The sequence below is a fragment of the Pristiophorus japonicus genome, chromosome 24 (genome assembly GCF_044704955.1).
Source record: "Pristiophorus japonicus isolate sPriJap1 chromosome 24, sPriJap1.hap1, whole genome shotgun sequence".
In the NCBI taxonomy this organism is placed as follows: domain Eukaryota; kingdom Metazoa; phylum Chordata; class Chondrichthyes; family Pristiophoridae; genus Pristiophorus; species Pristiophorus japonicus.
The window spans coordinates 11428379-11455127 of record NC_092000.1 but is presented as its reverse complement, the minus strand read 5'-3'; the positions used below and the strand labels follow the sequence as shown (position 1 = coordinate 11455127).

The 26749-nt window shown below is 50.0% G+C and overlaps 1 protein-coding gene across 1 annotated transcript in view; it reads left to right on the top strand.

The window, feature by feature from the left end:
* The window catches only part of xab2 (XPA binding protein 2), a 52915-nt gene that overhangs the window by 15573 nt on the left and 10593 nt on the right, over window positions 1-26749 (top strand). The window contains exons 6-15 of the mRNA XM_070867251.1: window positions 541-705; window positions 2721-2865; window positions 4603-4754; window positions 6577-6696; window positions 8002-8133; window positions 9838-9969; window positions 10917-11030; window positions 21672-21834; window positions 23314-23504; window positions 24979-25101. Coding sequence (XP_070723352.1) covers window positions 541-705; window positions 2721-2865; window positions 4603-4754; window positions 6577-6696; window positions 8002-8133; window positions 9838-9969; window positions 10917-11030; window positions 21672-21834; window positions 23314-23504; window positions 24979-25101 — 1437 coding nt within the window. The remainder of the gene's footprint in view (window positions 1-540; window positions 706-2720; window positions 2866-4602; window positions 4755-6576; window positions 6697-8001; window positions 8134-9837; window positions 9970-10916; window positions 11031-21671; window positions 21835-23313; window positions 23505-24978; window positions 25102-26749) is intronic.

Genomic DNA, 26749 nt, shown 5'->3' with positions numbered 1-26749 from the left:
TTCTTTCAGTTTATTTCCCACCCAAGTCGTGGCCCGCCTCGCCATCCTTCAGTTGAAGGATCCCATTGTAGAATTGACATTTTTTGTGACTTGGTTGGACTTGAGCCGGCTCTGATGATTGCATTTCTTTGCTATTTTCAGAAAATAACATTTGAATTTAATGTGTGTACACTTCTGGGGCAGGAATGCGCTGTACACAATGGAAAGCTGATAGCTATCTCGCGAGCATTGGCGGAAATCCCAGCATGCTCCAGGGATCGTGTGGGGGGGTGCGGGGAACTCCTTCATCCCAGACTGGCCTGCAATTATACGCCATGCATTTTTACTTTGTAATTAGTCACATGTCAATGAAAAGATAGTCGAGTGTTCGAAATCTGAGAGTCAATCACTAAATTAGGCCTCTCTCTCTCTCTCTCTCTCTCTCCATGTGACCAGCAATTTATGAAGAGAGCCATTTCGGGTGAGGACCGAAGTCTTTAATTTCCTGTATTTAAGAGCGGGGCATCAAAAAAAGCAATTTTTTTTTTTTGTTTTCCACAGCTGTGGCACGAACTCTGCCATCTAATTTCTACAAACCCGGACAAGGTGAAGTCCCTGAACGTCGGGGCCATTATCCGTGGAGGCCTAACTCGCTTCACTGACCAACTGGGGAAGCTCTGGTGTTCTTTGGCTGACTACTACATTCGAAGCGGCCATTTTGAAAAGGTACAGGCTTCGAGATGATGGAGAAATTCTACTAAAGACAAAACATTTCACACATCCGGAGAGCCAAAAAAATTCAGTATATTAAAAAAAAACATATTTCATTTTGTAACCCCCCTCCTTTTTAAGAACGTATAAGAATTGGGAGCAGGAATAGGCTGTATGGCCCCTCGAGCCTGCTCCGCCATTCAATAAGATCATGGCTGATCTTCTACCTCAACTCCACTAAAACTAATCTTGTGTTTTTTCTGTATAATTTTTCTTTAGTTAAGGACTGTTATAAGAACATAAGAAATAGGATCAGGAGTAAGCCATACGGCCCCTCGAGCCTGCTCCGCCATTTAATGCGATCATGGCTGATCTGATCATGGACTCCGGTCCACTTCCCTGCCCACTCCCCATAAGTCCTTATTTCCTTATCGTTTAAGAAACTCTCTCTTTCTGTCTTAAATGTATTCAGTGTCCCAGTTTCCACAGCTCTCTGAGGCAGCGAATTCCACAGATTTACAACCCTCTGAGAGAAGAAATTTCTCCTCATCTCTGTTTTAAATGGGCAGCCCCTTATTCTAAGATCATGCCCTCTAGTTCTAGTCTCCCCCCATCAGTGGAAACATCCTCCCTGCATCCACCTTGTCAAGCCCCCTCATAATCTTATACGTTTCGATAAGATCATCTCTCATTCTTCTGAATTCCAATGAGTAGAGGCCCAACCTACTCAACCTTTCCTCATAAGTCAACCCCCTCATCTCCGGAATCAACCTGGTGTGAACCTTCTCTGAACTGCCTCCAAAGCAAGTATATCCTTTTGTAAATATGGAAACCAAAACTGCACGCAGTACTCCAGGTGTGGCCTCACCAATGTTGTTGGATCCTGGCCAATTTCATGAGGAAACACGATGGAAGTGCTATTTACACATAGCAACCAGACAGGGATGAGTGATGCAAAGCTGGCTGGCCCAAGCTATCCTATTGGTTAATTTCTGGGGCTAGGATCATTGAACCCCTCACATTTCAAAGTTCAAAGTGATGCATCTAATGATCCATTGGACTGCTTGGGAGCAATTTACTTAGAATGACACAGAATGTACAGCACGGAAACGGGCCATTTGACGCAACTGGTCTGTGCCGGTGTTTATGCTCCACACGAGGCTCCTCCATCTCACCCCATCAACATATCCTTCTATTCCTTTCTCCCTCATGTGTTTATCCAGCTTCCCCTTAAATGCATGTATGCTATTTGCCTCAACCACTCCCTGTGGCAGCGAGTTCCACATTCTCACCCCTCTCTGGGTAAAGAAGTTTTTCCTGAATTCCCCATAGGGTTTATTAGTGACGATCTTACATTTATGACCCCTAACTTTGGACTCCCCACACGTCCCACGTCCCCACATCTTCTCTACGTCGACCCAATCGAACCCCTTCATAATCTTAAAGAGCTCTGTCAGGTCACCCCTCCGCCTTCTCTCTTCTAGAGCAAAGAGCCCCAGCCCATTCACACTATCCTGATGGTTTTAAACCTGGCTTTGCTCCAGTTGGAATTACGAGGCAGCGAGTGTTTGGAGAAAGTACCCGCTGTCCTTAGACCAGTCTGGAGCCTGCCCAACGAGCCGAGTTCCAGGTAGGGCTCTTCCTTTATGCACGGTTAGCAGCGAAGCCCCTCGCTGAATGATCCGTCACATCGTCGGGTGCACTTGCTCGTACAAGATATAAAATAGGAGGAATCTGAATTCAAGCGTGTAATGTTTTGAAGGAATGCTAATGAGGAAGGCGCGCACGCAGACACACACAGGCACCAGTTCCTTCACCTTGGTCTTGGACGGAGACACAGTACTTCACCGTACTCCTGCATGCATACTCACTCACTCACTCACTCACTCGCGCGCCCCTCACCTTAATACTGACACACGATCACACACAGACACCCCGCCCCCTCCCATCCCTACACCTTAATCCTGCTGCTTTCCCCCTTTCTGATTTTCAATGCAGAAACAAAAGAGACGCTTGTGTTCTCCCTGTAGGCCCGAGACGTGTATGAGGAGGCAATACAGACCGTAATGACGGTCCGCGATTTCACACAAGTGTTTGATAGTTACGCGCAGTTTGAGGAGAGCATGATTGCAGCCAAGATGGAAACGACGGCAGAAATGGGCCAAAATGAGGAAGGTAAAGCTTGCTTTACTTTGTACGTGTTCCTCTCTTTTTTTTTTCTAGCGTGTATCTGAGGCTAAAGCAGACTATTCGCAACTTTGACCCTGAAATGAGCATCCGGCCACATATCCACAGCATAACTAAAACCGCCTATTTCCACCTCTGTAACATCGCCCGTCTCCGCCCTTGCCTCATCTGCTGCTGAAACCCTCATCCGTGCTTTTGTTACCTCTATACTTGACTACTCCAATGCACTCCTGGCTGGGCTCCCACATTCTACCCTAAGTAAACTAGAAGTGATCCAAAACTCGGCTGCCCGTGTCCCAACTCGCAACAAGTCCCGCTCACCCATAACCCCCTGTGCTCGCTGACCTACATTGTCTCCCGGCTAAGCAGCGCCTCAATTTCAAAATTCTTATCCTTTACAAATCCCTCCATGGCCTCGCCCTTCTCTAGCTCTGTAATCTCCTTCAGCCCCACTAATCCTCTAATTCTGCCCTCTTGAGCATCCCTGATTATAATCGCTCAACCATTAGTGGCCGTGCCTTCAGCTGCCTGGGCCCCAAGCTCTGGGACTCCCTCCCTAAACCTCTCCGCCTCTCTACCTCTCTTTCCTCCTTTAAGACGCTCCTTAAAACCGGCCTCCTTGACCAAGCTTTTAGTCATCTGTAATTTATTTTTATGTTGCTCGGTGTCAAATTTATTTGTTTTGTCTTCTAACACCGCTGTGAAGCACCTTGGGTAATTTTACTACGTTAGATGCGATATAAATACAAGTTTTTGCTGCTTGCTTGCTCAAGGAATTAATCAGTCTGAGATTTTGGCACATAAGTGACTTCTGAATAAAGTCTTTGTGCCTCAAAAGACTTTCCTGTATGCCTCATTTATTCTATATTACCCTATATTTGCAGAATTATTATTTCCCACTGGTTAGAAATCACATCCGGGCCTTTTCCAAAGGACAGTTGAGCGACAAACGACCATTCACACTCTTTGCACAAGTTCCAAGTTGATCTGAATCTACACCATCTGATGTCCCCGTGGGTTATCTCTCTCTGGGGGTACTCCTTGATGCTGCAATTGTCAGCCGTGGCTCAGTGGGCAGCACTCTCGCCTCTTAAGTCAGCAGGTTGTGGGTTCAAGTCCTGCTCCAGGAACTTGGGCACAAAAATCTAGGCTGACACTCCACTCCAGCGCAGTGCTGAGGGAGCGCTTGTATTTATATGGTGCCTTTTAACGTGGTAAAATGTCCCAAGGCGCTTCAGAGGCAAAAATTTGACACCAAGCCAAATAAGGAGAAATCCAGAAACTTGGGCACAAATCCAGGCTGACACTCCCGTGCAGTGCTGAGGGAGTGCTGCGCTGTCGGAGTTGTCGTCTTTGGGACGAGGCATTAAACCGAGGCCCCATCTGCTCTCTCAAGTGGACGTAAAAGAACATATGCCACTATGAAGAAGAGCAGGGGAGTTTTCCCCGGTGTCCTGGCCAATATTTATCCCTCAATCAGAGCACTTTTATTTAAAAAAAATAAATAGATTATCTGGTCATTACCACATTAGTGTTTGTGGGATCTTGCTGTGCCGCGTTTCCCACACTCCAAAAAGTACTTCGTTGGCCCTGAAGCGCTTTGGAAGGTCCCGAGGTTTTTTTTTTTAACGTGTACGATGAGCCCTTCACTGCGTCTCCCGCGGACGTGGTCGGGGAACAGCAGCTCCCATTTCTGTCTAACCTGGCCGGCTGTTTTTAAACCAGATGATATCGACCTGGAGCTGCGATTGGCTAGGTTTGAGCAGCTGATAACCCGGCGGCCCCTCCTCCTGAACAGCGTGCTGCTTCGCCAGAATCCACACAACGTACACGAGTGGCATAAGCGCGTCAAACTGTACGAAGGGAAACCGCGGGAGGTGAGCAGTGCTAATCTTAGAAACTTCGACAATCGGTGCAGGAGCAGGCTATTCGGCCCTTAGAGCCTGCACCGCCATTCAATATGATCATGGTATGGCTGATCATGCAACTTCAGTACCCCATTCCTGCTGTCTCTCCATACCCCCCGATCCCTTTAGCTGTAAGGGCCACATCTAACTCCCTTGTTGAATATATCTTAACGAACTGGCCTCAACAACTTTCTGTGGTAGAGAATTCCACAGGTTCACCACTCTCTGGGTGAAGACGTTTCTCCTCATCTCGGTCCTAAATGGCTTCCCCCTTATCCTTAGACTGTGACCCCTGGTTCTGGACTTCCCCAACAGCGGGAACATTCTTCCTGCATCTAACCTGTCCAGTCCCGTCAGAATTTTATATGTTTCTATGAGGTCCCCTCTCATTCATTTAAATTCCAGAGAATATAAGCCTAGTCGATCCAGTCTTTCTTCATATGTCAGTCCTGCCATCCCGGGAATCAGTCTGGTGAACCTTCAGTGCACTCATTCAATAGCAAGAATGTCCTTCCTCAGATTCGGAGACCAGAACTGTGTACACTATTCAAGGTGTAGCCTCATCAAGGCCCTGTATAACTGCAGTAAGACCTCCCTGCTCCTATACTCAATTCCTCTCGCTGTGTAGGCCAGCATGCCATTTGCCGCCTTCACCGCCTGCTGTACCTGCATGCCAGCTGATGTGCCATGATACCCAGGTCTCGTCTCGGAGTCATCTGACTTCCCTCTGTGAAGTAAACCCCACGACCCAAGTCATTAAATGATGAACCATGTTGCATGAGAAACAGCAGCTGTTTAAAAAATGCTGGATAGGCAGGATTGTGCACATAAAACGGCTTCAATTCCATCGCCCGTTTATGTTGCTTCCAAGTTGACAATGAGCTGAAGTCTTGGATTCAATTTGTGAAACTCGGTGAGGTGGTAAACGATCCCATTTTACTAAAACCACTCTCTCTGCGCTGCTCCTCCTGTGTCTGCCGCGACTCAGTGGGCAGCACTCTCGCTGTGGCGGAAGGTTGTGGGTTCGAGTCCCACTCCAGGGACTTGCACACACGCTGACCCTCGGTGCGGTGCTGAGGGAGTGCTGCACTGTCGGAGGTGCCTTCTTTGGGGATGAGACGTTAAACTGAGGACCTGTCTGCCCCCTCAGGTGGATGTAAAAGATCCCCCACGGCACTATTTCAAAGACGAGCAAGGGGAGTTATCCCCGGTGTCCTGGGCCAATATTTATCATTCCGTCAACATCGCTCAAACGCTTGTGAAGCCTCCAGCGATCGGCCGATCTCCTTACTTTGCACCTGTTCTAAAGTGCCGGAGCGGCGGCTACTCCACAGACTAGCCCCCCTCCCCCACCCCCATCGAGCCAACCATTCCCAAGGAGCAAGCGGGCTCCTGGAGCGGCCGTAACTCCCGCGACCAAGCGGTAGCGTTAACAACGCACATCGAAGCAGGCTTCCAGCGCAACTCAAGACTCCGTAGCACTCGTGGGGCTGTCAACGGCCAGGAGTGAGGTGGCTTCACAGACACATAGGAAGACCCCTCAAGCCTGTTCCGCCATTCAATGAGATCATGGCTGACACTTATTCCCCCCCCCCCCCCCCCCCCTACAAACTTGACGATACATTGTTTGGGAGCACCATGTTAGTTGCGACACAGTGCTTCGGGATTCCGTAAGACTACCACGCCACGTCTTAATCGGACTACTTCATTTTATTTTGAAACGGTGGAGAATTAAGCTTTTGGGATTAATCGTCGTTTGTGTAATTATTGTTTTTTTCTTTCTACGTCACAGATCATAAACACTTACACGGAAGCGGTGCAGACGGTCGACCCCTTGAAAGCCACCGGGAAGCCACATTCGCTCTGGGTTTCGTTTGCAAAGTTTTACGAGGAAAATGGTCAAATTCAGGATGTAAGTTGGGCCTCTGTTGTATCCAGATGCGCCTACTCCAACGCACTCCTGGCCGGCTTCCCACCTTCCTACCCCGGCTTCCCGGCTTCCGACCCCGGCTTCCCACCTTCCTACCCCGGCTTCCCACCTTCCTACCCCGGCTTCCCACCTTCCTTTCCCGGCTTCCTTACCCGGCTTCCCACCTTCCGACCCCGGCTTCCCACCTTCCTACCCCGGCTTCCCGGCTTCCTACCCCGGCTTCCCGGCTTCCCACCTTCCTACCCCGGCTTCCCGGCTTCCCACCTTCCGACCCCGGCTTCCCACCTTCCGACCCCGGCTTCCCACCTTCCTACCCCGGCTTCCCACCTTCCTACCCCGGCTTCCCACCTTCCTACCCCGGCTTCCCACCTTCCTACCCCGGCTTCCCACCTTCCTACCCCGGCTTCCCACCTTCCTACCCCGGCTTCCCACCTTCCTACCCCGGCTTCCCGGCTTCCTTACCCGGCTTCCCACCTTCCTACCCCGGCTTCCCACCTTCCTACCCCGGCTTCCCACCTTCCTACCCCGGCTTCCCACCTTCCTACCCCGGCTTCCCACCTTCCCACCCGGCTTCCCACCTTCCTACCCCGGCTTCCCACCTTCCTACCCGGCTTCCCGGCTTCCTTTCCCACCTTCCTACCCCGGCTTCCCACCTTCCCACCCGGCTTCCCACCTTCCTACCCCGGCTTCCTACCCAACGTAAACTTGAGGTCATCCAAAACTCGGCTGCCTGTGTCCTAACTTGCACCAAGTCCCACTCACCCACACCCCCTGTGCTCGCTGACCTACATTGGCTTCCAGTTAAGCAACGCCTCGATTTTAAAATTCTCATCGTCCTTTGCAAATCCCTCCGTGGCCTCGCCCCTCCCTATCTCTGTAATCTCCTCCAGCCCCACAATCCCCGAGATGTCTGCGCTCCTCTAATTCTGCCCTCTTGAGCATCCCTGATTATAATCACTCAACCATCGGTGGCCGTGCCTTCTGTTGCCTGGGCCCCAAGCTCTGGAACTCCCTCCCTAAACCTCTCCGCCTCTCTTTCCTCCTTCAAGACGCTCCTTAAAACCTACCTCTTTGACCAAGCTTTTGGTCACCTGCGCTTATTTCTTCTTGTTATGGCTCGTTGTCAATTTTTTTTTTTTTGTCTTTTAATAATGCTGTGAAGCGCCTTGGGACATTTTGCCAAGTTAAAGGCGCTATATAAATACAAGTTGTTAAAGCTTTAGAGGAGCTGGATGATTCGGGGGTTTCCAATTCGACTCTGAGACAAACATTGTGCTTCTGTTTCAGGCTCGCACTATATTTGAAAAAGCCACAAAAGTCAATTTCAAGCACGTTGACGACCTCGCCGGGGTTTGGTGCGAATATGGTGAAATGGAGCTACGGCACGAAAACTACGATGAGGCACTTCGATTGCTGAGGGTATGCTGAGCGATGAGTGTCCTGCTAAATTTCCCAGGATTGCTTTCAAATCTAGTTTTGTCTCTAAAACACTGTGTGTCTTAGTGAATGTAATGTTTATTTAGGGGTTTAAGTTCGCTGCCTTTCCCAAGGCCAAAATCATGGGCAGTGAGAGAATCAGAGAATCATAGAAAGTTACGACTCAGAAGGAGGCCGTTCGGCCCATCGTGTCCGTGTCAGTCGAAAAAGAGCCACCCAGCCTAATCCCTCTTTCCAGCTCTTGGTCCGTAGCCCTGTCGGTCAAGGCTCTTTAAGTGCACGCCCAATGGCAGAATCATCAACTGCTGTCATGCGAAAGGAGGCGGTTCGGAAGGCTGTAAAGTGCCAAATCGAAAGACGAGGTGCTGTTCCTCGAGCTTGCGTTGAGCTTCATTGGAACAGCATGGCAGGCTGAGGACAGAGGTGTCAAGAGTGGGAGTGGAGCTTGTAGTGCAGACTTATCTCCGACCCAGACATGGTGTCTCTGTTTGGAGCTTGGCTTACACGTCGGAGATTTTCAGCCCAAAGGAAGACTGGAGCAAAACTGGACATGGCCGACCACAGCTGCTTTAATCGCACTCCTCTACCCCATCCAGTCCTCACTCAGGTTTTATTGGGCAGTACTGCAGTTGCACCATTGAGCCACCAGGTGGGGGTATGGAACTAGCTGGAAGCACGGCTCCCTCTGAGGGTACTGCCCTCTGACTCTGACCTGCTTTCCTGCTGATGGTCGTTCAGCCAGTGGGTTTATAGCCTTTTACAAGTCAACTAAACACGCCTCCAATACAACCAACCAAAGTCTGTTTTACATTCACAATTCAAGTACTTTTTCATTTTTAAAATAAAGTATGATGTATAACTGGAGTATCGGCCAATGCCAGTGGTTAATGGAAGGCACCGAAAGCGGTCTCCGTTTGGTACAGTCCCAGGGTAATCGGACCTAAAGCCGCTGGAAATATTTCACTGCACCCATTGCTTGTTCTTGTCTGTCTCTGTCTGTCCCTGTCTCGGTCTGTCTGTCACCCTGTCTCTCTCTCTTTCTATCTCTCCCCCTGCCTGTCTCTTCCCCCCCCCCCCCCCCCCCCACCCCGCCTGTCTCTCTCTCTCTCTCTCTCTCTCTCTCTCTCTCTCTCTCTCTCTCTCTCTCTCTCTCTCTCTCTCTCTCTCTCTCTCTCTCCCCCTCCCCCCCCCCCCCCCCCCCCCCCGCCTGTCTGTCTCTCTCTCCTTTCCCCCCCCCCCCCCCCCCCGCCTGTCTGTCTCTCTTTCCCCCCCCCCCCCCTCCCCAGCCTGTCTCTGTCTCGCCCTCCCCCCGGCCTGTCTCTCTTTCCCCCCCACCCCGCCTGTCTCTCTCCCTCTCCTCCCCCCCCCCCCCCCCCCCCCCTGCCTGTCTGTCTCTTTTCCCCCCGGCCTGTCTGTCTCTCTCCCTCCCCCCCCCCCCCGCCTGCCTGTCTCTCTTTCCCCCCCCACCCCGCCTGTCTCTCTCCCTCTCCTCCCCCCCCCACCCCCCCCCGCCTGTCTGTCTCTTCCCCCCCCCCCCCCCCCCCCCGGCCTGTCTGTCTCTGTCTCTCTCCCCTCCCCCCGCCTGGCTCTGTCTCCCCCCTCCCCCCACCTGTCTCTGTGTGCACGCGCAGGTGGAAAGAGCAGAGGAGCAATTGAAACCTTTATGATGTACTTTTTGCCTCGCAGAGAGCCACCGCAGTACCGTCAAAGAAAGCCGAGTACTTTGATTCCACGGAACCCGTGCAGAACCGAGTGTACAAGTCGCTGAAAGTCTGGTCCATGCTAGCGGATCTGGAGGAGAGTCTCGGTACTTTCAAGGTGACTAAAGAATAAGTCCGGCCTCCGACTCCGCCTGTTTCTACTTTATGCACAAATGTGTGCATGGTGAAAAAGCATTAAAGTTTAACTTCATTGTGCAATTTGATGCTTTTGTTTTAAACTGTGGCGTTTGGCGCGAATACAGTGGGGCCCTGGTTGCCTGCATTAGCTCAGAATGGGCAGAACTCGCAGCTAGACTATTAAAAATGTAATCTTACTCCAGTTTATTACTTTGGGTCCCAGCTGCACCTCTGCAGGCACACCATGCATCATTTCACACCCAGACATTCGATGGGGAGAGCATACCTTAACCGTGTACTGCGGATAAGATCTTTTCTGTTTGTCCACACTTTACAGTCTCTAACACAAACAGTATCACAGGGCTGCCTTTTCAGATAAATGTACGGCACAGAAGGAGGCCAGTCGGCCCATCGTGTCCACGCCGGCCGACAAAGAGCTATCCAGCCTAATCCCACTTTCCAGCTCTCGGTCCGTAACCCTGTAGCTTACGGCACTTCAGGTGCACATCCAAGTACTTTTTAAATGAGGATTTCTGCCTCTATCACCCTTTCAGGCCGTGAGTTCCAGACCCCCATCACCCTCTGCGTGAAAAAAGTTCTCCTCAACTCCTCTCTAAACCTCCTACCACTTAGTTTAAATCTATACCCCCTGGTTGTTGACCTCTCTGCTAAGGGAAATAGGTCCTTTTTATCCAGGCCCCTCATTAATGTTCTACTCCTCAATTAGGTCTCCCCTCAGCCTTCTTTGTTCCAGCAATTTGTTCATAAGTTTCCCTTCAAAGTGGTGTGTGCCATATGGATAAAGAACGTCCTAGATATCTCGGGCTTTTGCCCGGTGCAGATTACAAAGGGGAAATGGGATGGCTTTTTATAAAACTCTTGATTCGTTAACCTGCGCATGTCTTTCATTTTTCATTTCCAAACTAGTCCACCAAGGCGGTGTACGACAGGATTATCGACCTCCGAATTGCCACGCCTCAAATCATCATCAATTATGCCATGTTCCTAGCAGAGCACAGCTACTTTGAAGAAAGTTTCAAGGTGCGTGACGGTTTTTCTATCTGTGTTGGGCCTCTCCGGCACAGGACACCAGAGTTCCATTCTCGTAGTTGGGTTAGTTTGGCGATGAATGTTAACATGATCTGCAGAAGATTGTGCCTCTTTCAAGGTTCAAACACTAGGGAGAAAGTCCAGGCACTTTTAGCTGCGACTCCGAGAGAGAAGTGCTGAGACCCATGGCCCTCCAAATGTGGCTCTCCCCTTTATTACAAGAGGATTTGCGAATAAGAGTAAAGAGGTCTTACTGCAATTATATAGGGCCCTGGTGAGACAGCACCTGGAGTATTGTGTCATCATCATCAGAGGCAATCCCTCGGAATTGAGGACTTGCTTCCACTCTTAAAATGAGTTCTTAGGTGGCTGAACAACAAAATTGTGTACAGTTTGGGTCTCTTTACCCAAGGAAGGATATAATTGCCATAGAGGGAGTGCAACGAAGGTTCACCAGACTGATTCCTGGGATGGGGGGGATTGTCCTATGAGGAGAGATTGAGTAGACTAGGCCTCTATTCTCTAGAGTTTAGAAGAATGAGAAGTGATCTCATTAAAACATATAAAATTCTTACAGGACTTGACAGGGTAGATGCAGGGAGGATGTTTCCTCTGGCTGGGGAGTCTAGAACCAGGGGTCACAGGCTCAGAATAAAATAGGTCGGCCATTTAGGATGGAGATGAGGAGAAACTTTTTCACTCAGAGGGAGGTGAATCTTTGGAATTCTCTACCCCAGAGGGATGTGGAGGCTCAGTCTTTGAGCATATTCAAGACGGAGATCGATAGATTTTTGGATATTAAGGGAACCGAGGGATATGGGGACAGTGCAGGAAAGTGGAGTTGAGGTAGAAGATCAGCCATGGCAGAGCAGGCTCGAGGGGCCGAATGGCCGACTCCTGCTCCTAATTCTTATGTTCTTATGTTTATCCTTTATGCCACTACTCCTCCTTTGCAAAGCCGTTAGAAAGGGATTGTCTTCATTCTTGAGAGCCATGAGACGTAGGGTTCTGGACATTGTCAGAAGCAGGGGGTGCTTGGCCGTGATGCTCTCGCACGGTGACTAGTTTGGCAGCAATATTTGCCTGAATTCTAACAGGAGAGTGGCCAAAAAGAAAAAGAGGAACTTCTATTTATATAGCGCCTTTCCCGACCTCCAGACGTCCTAAAGCGCTTTACAGCCAATGAAATACTTTTTGAAGTGCAGTCACTGTTGTAATGCAGGAAACACGGCAGCCAATTTACGCACAGCAAGCTCCAACAATCAGCAATGTGATGATGAGCAAATAATCTGTTTTTAGTGATGTTGATTGGCCAGGACACCGGGGATAACTCTTCAAAATAGTGCCATGGGATCTTTTACGTCCACCTGAGGGGGCAGACGGGGCCTCTGTTTAACGTCTCATCGGAAAGACGGCACCTCCGACAGTGCAGAGCTCCATCAGCACTGCACTGGGAGTGTCAGCCTGGATTTTTGTGCTCAAGCCCCTGGAGTGGGACTCGAACCCACAACCTTCTGACTCAGAGGCGAGAGTGCTGCCCAGGCGGAGGTCAGCAAATTTTCCATCCACCTGAGAGGGCAGACAGGGCTGGCTCCGAGGCAAGAGTGTTACCAACTGAGCCGAGGCCGACAGGGCTGTTGCCATCACAGGGCGTACCGCAGTCCAAGAGAGTGTTTTCAGGAGCGGGAGGGGAGAGAATTGGAAGGGAGAAATATCGGCGCACACTTATTGCTGAATTCATGCTGTCAGGTTATAGAAATAGTTGTGTTTAAACCAAGCTTGCCTCTTGACTGGTTGGATTTGGTAGCTCTATTAAAACACATCACTTCGCTACATCAGTCTCAGGATACGGAGTAAGGAATTTAGGACCAAGATCAGGAGAAATTTCTTCACTCAGAGGGTGGTGAACCTGTGGAATTCTCTACTTCAGAAGACTGGATGCCAAGTCACTGAATATATTTAAGAGGGCGATAGTTAGATTTCTAGACACAAAAGGCATCAAGGGATAGAGGGAAAAGGTGGGACTATGGTGTTGAGGTAGAGGATCAGCCATGATCATATTGAATGATGGTGCAGGCTCGGAAGGGCCGAATGGCCTACTCCTGCTCCTATTTTCTATGTTTCACTGACGCCGCGTAGCTTGGAGTCTAAGGGCTGTCTGATGCTCATGCGGACTACCTTTGTCATGCTGTGTCTGGGGCATTGTACTTGCAGGCTGCCAATTAAAAGCTGCCCAGCTTATGACCCAAACCGGGGCACAGAAGGGTGTAAACATCGCTAGTCTGCATTCATTACCAATTTAGCTCTGCATTTTATAGTGTTTATGACGACTGTGTAAGACACAGAATTAATAATTACACACACAAATTGCATTTTGAATGTCAATATACATAAAATGACAAAAAATAAATGTAGGTCTCCAATATCGAATGTCGTTACTCTATCCCTCATGCAGATTTTTATTGTCGTATCCTAGCAACAGTTTCCAACCCAAAGCAATAATGGTTTAATGATGCTTGGTTTGCCATTACTTTCGGTTTAATGCTTGATGTACCCTCTAAAACTGTTGTCCTCCTGGCTCCTCGGTGTGTCGTGTTTTTCGATGGGCATGAATAACAAGTGAGAGCTGCACATGCGCTCTCTCTCCACTCCTTCCCCCGATAGTGCAGTACACCGCTGTTAAACTGAACCACGCAGAGCAAGGAGGCCGCAGCCTCGATCCCATTGCACCGAGCGCTGCACTCTGACCTCAGCTGGTGAGGTGATTGGAGGTGCTACAGTTGGCCTCGACCCCAGCCACAGCAGTGCAGCGCTCCCTCAGCACCGCACTAGGGGGGGGGGGTTCTCGAACCAACGGCCATCTAACTAAGGTGTCAGCCAGTGGCTCAGTGGACAGCACACTCGCCTCAGAGTCAGAAGGTTGTGGGTTCAAGTCCCACGCCAGAGACTTGAGCACAAAAATCTAGGCTGAGCTGAGGGAGCGTTTCGCTGTCGGAGGTGCCGTCTCTCGGATGAGACGTTGCACCGAGGCCCCGTCGACTGGGCGTAAAAGATCCCACGGCACTATTTCGAAGAGCAGGGGAGTTATCCCCGGTGTCCTGGCCAATATTTATTCCTCCATCAACATAACAAAAACCAGATTATCTGGGTCATTATCACATTGCTGTTTGTGGGAGCTTGCTGTGTGCAAATTGGCTGCCGCGTTTCCCACATTACAACAGTGACTACACTCCAAAAGTACTTCATTGGCTGTAAAGCGCTTTGAGATGTCCAGTGGTCGTGAAAGGCGCTATATAAATGCAACTCTTTTTAAGGAGGTGAGAGTGCGACCCGCTGAGCTCCGGCAGATAAGAACTGCAGTCCCTTATGTCAAAATTGCCCAACGTAAATTATGAGATTTTCAATTATTTTAATCATTAAATTCCTACTGTGAAGTGTTATTGACCTTCATTCAAATTGTTGTACGATTTAGTGTTATTTTGAGCAAAAAAACGATTTCGAGTTATCAGTACATGGGAAACGTGGATTCTCGAGTTTCCTGGGATTATCTTCTTCCCAAAGGTGTTGAAGCCTTGCTGGGGAGAGTGCCAGGATCGGGCGGTCGGATCAGAAAAACGACCTGTTTCGTTTGGTGGTGTTTTGTGTTTTGCTTCCGTTTGCCAGAATGCAAAGTAGCAACTTATTTGCTTATTTTACTTCCTGGTGCCTTGTCTGCCAGCCACTTTAGCTTCGAGTGTTGCAATGGGATTCGGTAATGCGTGCAATGGGCGTACAACGCGACAGCTACTTCGTGTTGCTGCCTCGTGAGCACTGGCAAAGCCAGAAGGAAAAAGCACAGAAAGAATTGCGCGCTGCTCTTGCAGTTTGTGAATCATGGCGGAATCTTACCCACATCGTTTGTGTTCCTTCTTGAGGTTCTCTCTAGAAAGTTTTCCCCGTCTAAAGATTTGTTTTAAGATCAAAGTTACATTGATCAGAAGTTGCAGCCTACGTTTCTAACCTTGGCTATCTTGCCGCTTGCTCACCGTGTAGAAGGGAGTGTCTGAGAAGTTGGCTCAGAAAAGCCCGCTACAGCTGCTTGGCTCGATGCTCTACCGATAAATCTTGAAGTTTAAAAAAAAAAAGACTTGCATTTATATAGCGCCTTTCACGACCACCGGTTGTCCTAAAGCGTTTTACAGCCAATGAAACTACTTTTGAAGTGTAGTCACTGTTGTAATGTGGGAGACGCGGTAGCCGATTTGTGCACAGCAAGCTCCCACAAACAGCAATGTGATGATGACCAGATAATGTTTTTTTTTGTTATGTTGATTGAGGGATAAATATTGGGCCAGGACACCAGGGTTAACTCCCCTGCTCTTCTTCGCAATAGTGCCACAGGATCGTTTACGTCCACCTGAGAGAGTAGACGGGGCCTCGGTTTTAACCTCTCATCTGAAAGGCGGCACCTCCGACAGTGCAGCACTCCCTCAGTACTGCACTGGGAGTGTCAGCCTAGATTTTCATGCTCCAGTCCCTGGAGTGGACTTGAACCCACAACCTCCTGACTCTGAGGCGAGAGTGCTGCCCACTGAGCCACGGCTGACATGGCTAAAGGGATAGATGGGTTTGGGCTCTTGCGTCTGGTATAAAACTTGAACGCGACCTTTACACCAGTGAAATGTACAAGGTTGAGGGCACGGCAACTTTTTTAAATGCGACCTGCTTGATGTAAAACTAGGATGCTCGACGTTAGGTCGCCAGCTGAGAGAAAGGATCCTGTAACTTATTACAGAAACGGAGAACAAAGCACACCAGCTTGTCCAGGGCCCATAATCTAATCAAGGATTCGGGTGGTGTGGCTCAAAAGGTGAAGCCTGAACAATATCTGACCGTCATATAAGAACATAAGAAATAGGAGCAGGAGTCGGCCATTTTGCCCCTCGGGCCTGCTCCGCCATTTAATAAGATCATGGCCTTCACTCCACTTCCCTGCCCGCTGCCCTTAACCCTTGACTCACTTATCGTTCAAAAATCTGTCTATCTCCAGCTTAAATATATTCATGACCAACGTTCCCATTTTTTTTTTGTGCATTGTCCCTTTAACTCGGTGCGCAGCCCATTCAAATTTCCGCGCATGTGCAGTGCCTTCCATGTAACAACCGGTGAGCAGCCTGAGCGGGACCTCCAGACTGCTGCGCATTGGTCATGACTCCCTGAGATTAGATTGCAGTCTGGACGTCACGCCCTGGCATTTGATGTTTTATAATCGATGTGTGGCCTCCCTTTGCATGGGAGGTTCATTTCTGTTTTTGGTTTGTGTTGGTGCTGGCATCAGCCGCCTTTCCATTCATTTCCCCATCATAGACCCGGCAGTAACAGAAGCCAAATGACGTGCAATTTACTGACCATGCATAACCAGGCAGAACTTTAAAGCCCTTTAAAAGGTGGGGAGGCCTCAAAGTTAGCGCTGGGCTGTTCAAGGGCTGATGTCAGGGAACACTTCTTCACACACAGTAGTGGAAATAAGAGCACAAGACTTAGGGGGAGGCCATTCGGCCCCTCGAACCTGCTCCGCCATTCAATGAGATAATGGCTGATCTGCTACCTCAACTCCACTTTCCTGCACTATTCCCATATCCCTTGATTCTCTTAATATCCAAACATTTATCAATCTCTGCCGTTAATGTACTCAACGACTGAGCCTCCACAGGCCTCTGGGGTAGAGAATTCCAAAGATTCACCGTCCTCCAAGTGAAGAAGTTTCTCCACATCTCAGTCCTAAATGGCCGACCCCTTATTCTGAGACTCTCTGACCCCTGGTTCTAGACTCCCCTCAGCCAGGGGGGAAAACATCCTCCCTGGGATTTTGGAATCTGAAATCTGGAACTCTCTGCCCCAAAAAGCTGTTGAGGCTGGGGGGGGGGGGGGGGGAGGAAAGAAGAACTGAAAATGTCAAAACTGCGATTGATTGATAGGCACAGGTATTCAGGGTTACGGAACCAAGGGGGGGAGATAGAGTTAAGCTATGGGTCAGCCGTGATCCAATTGAATGGCGGAACAGGCTTGTGGGGGGGGGGGGGGGCACTGGTGCTGTTTCTATGTTTATAGCTTGCCTGTCTTCTGCGATTTATCGAATGACACAGTGCAGAGGAGTGAATTCCAGCTAAACTTTACTAAGCAATCTAGAGTGGTCATCAGCAAGTGTAAAATACATCAGAAATACTTCCCTCCATGTCATATATGAATCGAGATAAGGAGTCTCGTACAGACCATTTGGGTCCTCCGTCCCCATCCCAACAAAGCTTTTGCAGTTTATCATCTCCATTCCGTTTGACAAGCCAGTTAAACGATTTGCCATTAATCCTGTGAGCCTGGACCCTCTGGCTGTTGTAACACAGGGTTGCTTCTAGTTTGTGATTCACAGCACAGCATCCATAATTTGATTTTTTTTTAAATCACAGCGTCTGGTAGAGCAACATTTTGATTCTCATTCAGGTGTGGTTGAGGATAGAGTCACACAGGAGACCATTCGGCCCATCGTGTCTGCGAGGGATAATCCAATCTGATTTGACCAGGACCAATTATGCACCAGCCAATCAATTCTTCAGATTGTTGTAAACAATAGTTTCCTCGCTGAAACGTGAGCCCAGGAGCAGTATTTTATATTGTCCGCAGACGACTACAAGCAATCGTCTCTAGACCTGACTCTTCCAACTCACTCCTGGCTGGCCTCCCGCGTTCTACCCTACGTAAACTGGAGGTGATCCAAAACTCGGCTGCCCCGTGTCCTAACTCGCACCAAGTCCTGCTCACCCATCACCCCCCCCTGTGCTCGCTGCCCGTGTCCTAACTCGCACCGAGTCCTGCTCACCCATCACCCCCCCTGTGCTCGCTGCCCCGTGTCCTAACTCGCACCGAGTCCTGCTCACCCATCACCCCCCCCTGTGCTCGCTGCCCGTGTCCTAACTCGCACCGAGTCCCTCTCACCCATCACCCCCCCCGTGCTCGCTGCCCTGTGTCCTAACTCGCACCGAGTCCCTCTCACCCATCACCCCCCCCTGTGCTCGCTGCCCGTGTCCTAACTCGCACCAAGTCCCGCTCACCCATCACCCCCTGTGCTCGCTGCCCCGTGTCCTAACTCGCACCAAGTCCCGCTCACCCATCACCCCCTGTGCTCGCTGCCCGTGTCCTAACTCGCACCGAGTCCTGCACACCCATCACCCCCCCTGTGCTCGCTGCCCGTGTCCTAACTCGCACCAAGTCCCGCTCACCCATCACCCCCTGTGCTCGCTGCCCGTGTCCTAACTCGCACCGAGTCCCGCTCACCCATCACCCCCCCCTGTGCTCACTGCCCGTGTCCTAACTCGCACCGAGTCCCGCTCACCCATCATCCCCTGTGCTCGCTGCCCTGTGTCCTAACTCGCACCAAGTCCTGCTCACCCATCACCCCCCTGTGCTCGCTGCCCCGTGTCCTAACTCGCACCAAGTCCCGCTCACCCATCACCCCCTGCTCGCTGCCCCGTGTCCTAACTCACACCGAGTCCCGCTCACCCATCACCCCCTGTGCTCGCTGCCCCGTGTCCTAACTCGCATCGAGTCCTGCTCACCCATCACCCCCCCCCTGTGCTCGCTGCCCGTGTCCTAACTCGCACCAAGTCCCGCTCACCCATCACCCCCCTGTGTTCGCTGCCCCGTGTCCTAACTCACACCGAGTCCTGCTCACCCATCACCCCCTGTGCTCGCTGACCTACATTGGCTCCCGGTTATGCAACTCCTCGTTTTCAAAATTCTCATCCTTTTCAAATTCCTCCATGGCCTCTCCCCTCCCTATCTCTGTCACCTCCTCCAACCCTCCGAGATCTCTGCACTTTTCACATTCTGGCCTCTTTTGTATCCCTGATTTTTTTTTTTAATCGCTCCACCATTGGCGGCCGTGCCTTTAGCTGCCTGGGCCCCAAGCTCTGGAATTCTCTCCCTAAATCTCTCCGCTCTCTACCCCACTCTCCTACTTTTAAGACGCTCCTTAAAACCTACCTCTTTGACTAAGCTTTTGGTCACCTGCCCTAATATCCCATTATGTGGCTCGGTTCTGATTTGAAAACACTCCTGTGAAACACCTTGGGACATTTTACTACGCTAAAGGTGCTATATGAATGCAAGTTGTTGTAATGCCCAGCCTGTAGCCCACTCGTGTGCTATTTTCACTGTGCTCTGTCCCACGCGATCAATTCCTCTACGAAGGTTGCCACTGGATGATTTTAGTAACGCTTGCTGCACATGCTCCTTTTTGTTCTGTTTACTGTTCTCCAGTTTTCTTCTTCCTGCCCTGAAGTTGACCTCCGCTGGGTTACGAACGCCCAGTACATTGCCCGAGTGGCCCTCATGTTTTCTCGAGACAAGAGGGGCCGTTAGTGAATTGAAGAGGATTAACTGTGATTTACTGTAGAAAGGCCCCGTTAGTGAATTGAAGAGCCTGCATTAGAGGGAGCAGGGTCCCAGCCTGCAAGACCATCAGCAGGCCAGGGTCATCAGAGGGAGCAGTGTGCGGCGGGTATACCACTGCAGGGAGCAGCGCGTGCTGCTGCAGGAGGGAGATGGCTGCGAAGCCAGGTCGCTGATTGCAGTGCGGGCAGGCACAGCAGGAGGGTGAAGGAGCAAGAGTTTGTAGATGGAAATGACCGGGGCCCAGGGGAGGCGTGAGTCTGGGGCCCAGAAGAGGCGAGGGCCCAGGGGCAGCACGGACCAGCCCACACTGCGATATGTGTGCGCACTAGGTCCGTGCAGCAGAGCTGGTCTCCAGTCGTCTTGGGTAATCCTTGCCACTGGACCAAGACCTAGCTCTGTCAAGCCCGTGTGGTGGCTGGTGTGCAACAGTCACCCCACGTTTAAAAGATCCACGCACAGGCATCTTCCACCCTCCAAGATGTAGTTCGGGATCTGGAATATTAGATCCTTCATTGAAACACCTGTGAACTCATCCCTTTTTGGCGTAGAAGCAAGTCATCCTCGCTTCGAGGGACTGCCTATGAGGCAAGAGAAGGCTGAGGGCTGACCCAATAGAGGTCTTTTAAGATTATGAAAAGGTTTGATAGCCATTGAGGGAGCACAATGAAGGTTCACCAGACTGATTCCTGGGATGGGGGTATTGTCCTATGAGGAGAGATTGAGTAGACTAGTCCTATATTCTCTAGAGTTTAGAAGAATGAGAGGTGATCTCATTGAAACATGCAAAATTCTTACAGGGTAGATGCAGGGAGGATGTTTCCCCTGACTGGGAGGTCTAGAACCAGGGGTCACAGTCTCAGGATAAGGGGTCGGCTATTTAGGACTGAGACGAGGAGGAATTTCTTCACTCAGAGGGTGGTGAGTCTTTGGAATTCTCTGCCCCAGAGGGCTGTGGAGGCTCAGTCGATGAGTATATTCAAGACCGAGATCGATAGATTTTTGGATATTAAGGGAATCCAAGGATAAGGGGATAGGGCAGGAAAGTGGAGTTGAGGTCGAAGATCAGCCATGATCTTATTGAATGGTGGAGCAGGCTCGAGGGGCCGAATGGCCGACTCCTGCTCCTAACTCTTGTGAGTTATGGTAGGGTAGACGTAGAAAAAGTGTTTCCACTTGTGGGGGAGTCCAAACTAGGGGCCTTAAATATAAGAAAGCCACTAATAAATGCAATAGGAAATTCAGGAGAAACCTGTTTACCCAGAGAACGTGGAACTTGCTACCACACGGAATAGTTGAGGTGAATAGGATAGATGTATTTAAGGGGAAGCTGGATAAACACATGAGGGAGAAGGGGGAGAGGGTTATGCTGATGGGGTGAGATGAAGAGGGGTGGGAGGTGGCTCGTGAGGAGCATAAACACCGGCACGGACCTGTTTCCGTGCGGTACATTCTACGTTTCAGCGTGGACAGTGAGTTTTGGGAGGCTTTTGGGCAGATGTCACAGTGGGCCTGACCCTGCTGTTCATGGCTGGACACTTTCTGGCAGGCGTCACTGGGTCGCTCAGCTCCTTATGGTAACTGGGGTGAGAGCAGGTGCAGGCAGACCAGCTGACTCTCCCTCCTGCACCGTCCAGAGTGATACCAGTCATAGTGCCTCATTTGCCAATCCAGCTATAAGATCAGTCACCTCAGAGCAAGGATTAGACCAGGAACTTTATTTTTCTCCTTGTTTCCCATGGCAGCTGGTTTTAATTCCGCCATTCATACCCTATTTAGACTCATCTTTTGTTTCCTAACTTGTGCCATTACCATCTCGATTTGCCCCATCATCCCTTTTGTGTCTCTAATCTCTCCTGTCTTCCACCCAATCACAGACCTTCCCTTTTGTTCTCTCCTCCCCTCCCCCTTTCAGTGCCCCGGCACTTCCTTAAGAATCTGTTACATTTCAAACATTTGCCAGTTCTGACGAAGACCTGAAACGTTAACTCTCTTTCTCTCTCTCTCTCTCTCTCTCCACAGATGTTGCCCGACCCGCTGAGATTTCCAGTATTCTCTGTTTTTATTTCCGATTCCAGCATCTGGAATATTTTGCTTTTGTGACCTTCCTGTTCTGCATGACCCAGTATCTCGCCGTTCATCGACTAAGCCAACTGGGCGGAAGGATCTCTTCCCTGCTACATAACTAATGGTGCTTTGTTGTTTCAGGCTTACGAGAGAGGGATCGCCCTGTTCAAATGGCCCAACGTCTACGATATTTGGAACACTTATCTAACCAAATTCATCGACCGGTACGGTGGGAAGAAACTGGAAAGGGCGCGCGACCTGTTCGAGCAAGCTCTTGACGGATGTCCACCAAAGTTTGCCAAAAGTCAGTCCTTACCAACCGTGATGTTTGAATTCTGTTATTCCGGGTTACAATCAGTAAAACCTATTGATATTAGTTATTTTATTCCATATTTTTTTTAACTGGTGTCTCCGGATCATTAGCCCAGGATTACTAGTAGCATAACCACTACGCTACCATACCCTCGATGACCACAGGTGATGCTGTGAACAGTTCAAGGTTCATGAAATGTACAACAACAACAACAACTTTTATTTATATAGCGCCTTTAACGCAGTAAAACGTCCCAAGGCGCTTCACAGGAGCGTTATCAGACAAGACAGATAAATTTGACACCGAGCCACACAAGAAGAAATTACGGCAGGTAACCAAAAGCTTGGTCAAAGATCATAAGAAATAGGAGCAGGAGTAGGCCATTTGGCCTCTCGAGCCTGCTCTGCCATTTAATGCGATCGTGGCTGATCTGATCATGGACTCGGGTCCACTTCCCTGCCCGCTCCCCATAACCCCTTATTCCCTTATCAGTTAAGAAACTGTCTATCTCAGTCTTAAACTTATTCAATGACCCAGCTTCCACAGCTCTCTGAGGCAGCGAATTCCACAGATTTACTACATCATCATCATCATCATAGGCAGTCCCTTGGAATTGAGGAAGACTTGCTTCCACTCCTGAAGTGAGTTCTTTGGCTGAACAGTCCAATACGAGAACCACAGTCTCTGTCACAGGTGGGACAGATAGTCGTTGAGGGAAGGGGTGGGTGGGACTGGATTGCTGCACGCTCTTTCCGCTGCCTGCGCTTGCTTTCTGCACGCTCTCGGCGTTGAGACTCGAGGTGCTCAGCGCCCTCTCGGATGCACTTCTTCCACTTAGGGCGGTCTTGGGCCAGGGACTCCCAGGTGTCAGTGGGGAGGCTTTGAGGGTGTCCTTGTAGCATTTCCGCTGCCCACCTTTGGCTCGTTTGCCATGAAGGAGTTCCGAGTAGAGCACTTGCTGTGGGAGTCTCATGTCTGGCATGCGGACTATGTGGCCTGCCCAGCGGAGCTGGTCGAGTGTGGTCAGTGCTTCAATGCTGGGGATGTTAGCCTGGGCGAGGACGCTGATGTTGGTGTGCCTGTCCTCCCAGGGGATTTGTAGGATCTTGCGAAGACATCGTTGGTGATATATCTCCTGCAACTTGAGATGTCTGCTGTACATGGTACACTGTACAGATTTACAACCCTCTGAGAGAATAACGGGTTAAAAGAATCTTTAAAACGCTCTAGAAATTGCGGCACAGAATGAGTCCATCTGGGCCTGTGCAGCTTGGTGCCCTAATCCAAGCCACTTTAACCTATGTTTTCCTCTTGGATGTTGACTGACATACGTCAGAGTGCAGATTCCCAGCATTTATTTTTCTATATCTAGTGTGCACGTGACTTGCTTGGGCAGGAGAGAGGACCAAACGGCAAAGGCAGAGCTGTTGGTAAGTCGTCATTATTCAGCTGTAACCTTGTCCCTTGCAGCTGTCTACCTGCTGTACGCCAAGCTGGAGGAGGAGTACGGCTTAGCCCGGCATGCCATGGCTGTGTACGAGCGGGCGACCAAGGCGGTGGAGTCTTTGGAGCAGTACGAGATGTACAACATCTACATTAAAAGAGCAGCCGAGATCTACGGAGTGACCCACACGCGGGGCATCTACGAGAAGGCGATCGAGGTACCGTAAGCTTCTGGCCGCTTCTCGTCAACGTTCCGTTTTGCCTAGCGCTCCCGCGCGGGCCGCTCGCCCGCTTTTCAATTGGGATAACCGCGCGCGCTCGCGAACGCTTGAACATGTGCCGCGCAGCCGTTTAAAGGCACCAAAAAAGAAATTACAGGTCTTACGGCACCACTAAGTAGCACACTACACACGACCGATCTTAACAGAAAACTTCATGTGACTTTGCCGCATGACCCTTTTATTGTGTTTGCATCAGTAGTTGCAGTACATCGGTAGTCCACTAGGTGGAGCAGTCGGCCACTAGGGGGAGCTCTATTACAACAGGGAACATTGTTTCTCATCCCACTCTATTTCGAATGGATTTATAGTCGGCCTGGGATCCTACGGCCAAATATCTGACCGGTATCTTGTCATTCTGGAGGTTGCGAGCAATGCTTAAATTGAAGCAGAGCTGCAATTCCCAAATAGCGCAGCAATGGAGGGGGAGAGTGGATGATTCATGGTACTTCAGCTGATAGGAGTGCACTGGTGGACGGTTTCTCCATGGTAACGGCCTTGTAATGAATAGGTTGCAAACTGGAAAAGTGAAATTACATTTCATTGGATCTGCGGTGTGCTTTTTTAAAAAAGTGGTAAAATGCTGACAGAAATAAATTTTATTTTGGTCACTAACTGAATTAGCACGGTTGGAACAGGGGAATTATCCAGTGCACTTCTGGCAGCTGAAAGACCCTGGCTGTGTCCGCTACTGTCCTCCGCTGTGGCTCAGTGGGCAGCACCCTCGCCTCTTGAGTCAGAAGGTCGTGGGTTCAAGTCCCACTCCAGGGACTTGGGCACGAAAATCTAGGCTGACGCTCCCAGCGCAGTGCTGAGGGAGTGCCGCACTGGATTTCCGTCTTGCGGATGAGACACTAAACCGAGGCCCCGTCTGCCCCCTCAGGCGGACGTAAAAGATTCCATGGCCACTGTTTCAAAGACGAGCCGGGGAGTTATCCCCGGTGTCCTGGGGCCAATATTTATCCCTCAATCAACATCACAAAAAAAAAAACAGATGATTATCGCATTACTGTTTTTGGGAGCTTGCTGTGCGCAAATTGGCTGCTGCGTTTCCTACATTACAACAGTGATGACACATCAAAAAAAAAATTCACTGACTGCAAAGCACTTTGGGGCGTCTAATGGTTGTGAAAGGCGCTATATAAATGCAAGTCTTTCTATTTGAATGGCCTTTAACCTAATTGATACGTGTTTCCTCCCAAGTGAAAAAAATCCTGTGCCTTTCAGCCATGCGATGAGCGGTCTGGAAGGCACTGTGGTGAGAGGTTTACACGGCATTAACTATTTGTGGTGTAGGAGAGCGTTCACAGTGGAGGCTCCCCGAGCGTTTGTGGTGAGGTGTTCCACTGTGGTCGCTGAGCGCCGAAATGACGATTTTTGAAACTGTGTTTGTAACTTTGGTTTTCCGCCACAGGTGTTGCCAGATGAGCACGCCCGAGATATGTGCCTGCGATTCTCCGACATGGAATGCAAACTGGGTGAAATCGATAGAGCTCGTTCCATTTACTCTTACTGCTCCCAGCTGTGTGACCCAAGGGTAGGTCGGTGAACCGGCACTGAGCTTCATTGTGAGGCAGTTCTGCTTCCCATCGTCTGCTCAGTATTTGATCAGTGATTTATTGTGATGAGGGCGTGTGGTCACAGAACTCGATCACCCCATCCTCCCAATTTTCTCCCCTTTCCTCCTGCCCGCAAGGCATCCACTCCTCCTGGGAAACGTTCTACAGGCGCCTCAACTAAGTAGCCTGCCTTCACCTGTGAGCCGAGCATAAGAAACGAGCCTGCGATTTTAGCGGAAAGTGCCAATGGGCTGCATGATCTGAGATGACGCATTGCAAGAAGCCGGGCAGATCCTGCCTTCGCCTGAAGATTGGATAGGCTGGGGTTTGTTTTCTTTGGAACAGAGGAGGCTGAGGGGAGACCTTATTGAGGTGTATAAAATTTGAGGGGCCTAGATAGAGTGGATTGGAAGGACCTATTTCCCTTATCAGAGGGGTCAACAACCACGGGGGCATAGATTAACATAGAAACATAGAAAATAGGTGCAGGAGCAGGCCATTCAGCCCTTCTAGCCTGCACCGCCATTCAATGAGTTCATGGCTGAACATGCAACTTCAGTACCCCCTTCCTACCTTCACGCCATACCCCTTGATCCCCCGAGTAATAAGGACTTCATCTAACTCCCTTTTGAATATATTTAGTGAATTGGCCTCAACTACTTTCTGTGGTAGAGAATTCCACAGGTTCACCACTCTCTGGGTGAAGAAGTTTCTCCTTATCTCGGTCCTAAATGGCTTACCCCTTATCCTTAGACTGTGACCTCTGGTTCTGGACTTCCCCAACATTGGGAACATTCTTCCTGCATCCAACCTGTCCAAACCCGTCAGAATTTTAAACGTTTTTATGAGGTCCCCTCTCACTCTTCTGAACTCCAGTGAATACAAGCCCAGTTGATCCAGTCTTTCTTGATAGGTCAGTCCCACCATCCCGGGAATCAGTCTGGTGAATCTTCGCTGCACTCCCTCAATAGCAAGAATGTCCTTCCTCAAGTTAGGAGACCAAAACTGTACACAATACTCCAGGTGTGGCCTCACCAAGGCCCTGTACAACTGTAGCAACACCTCCCTGCCCCTGTACTCAAATCCCCTCGCTATGAAGGCCAACATGCCATTTGCTTTCTTAACCGCCTGCTGTACCTGCATGCCAACCTTCAATGACTGATGTACCATGACACCCAGGTCTCGTTGCACCTTCCCTTTTCCTAATCTGTCACCATTCAGATAATAGTCTGTCTCTCTGTTTTTACCACCAAAGTGGATAACCTCACATTTATCCACATTATACTTCATCTGCCACGCATTTGCCCACTCACCTAACCTATCCAAGTCACTCTGCAGCCTCATAGCATCCTCCTCGCAGCTCACACTGCCACCCAACTTAGTGTCATCCGCAAATTTGGAGATACTACATTTAATCCCCTCATCTAAATCATTAATGTACAATGTAAACAACTGGGGCCCCAGCACAGAACCCTGCGGTACCCCACTAGTCACTGCCTGCCATTCCGAAAAGTACCCATTTACTCCTACTCTTTGCTTCCTGTCTGACAACCAGTTCTCAATCCACGTCAGCACACTACCCCCAATCCCATGTGCTTTAACTTTGCACATTAATCTCCTGTGTGG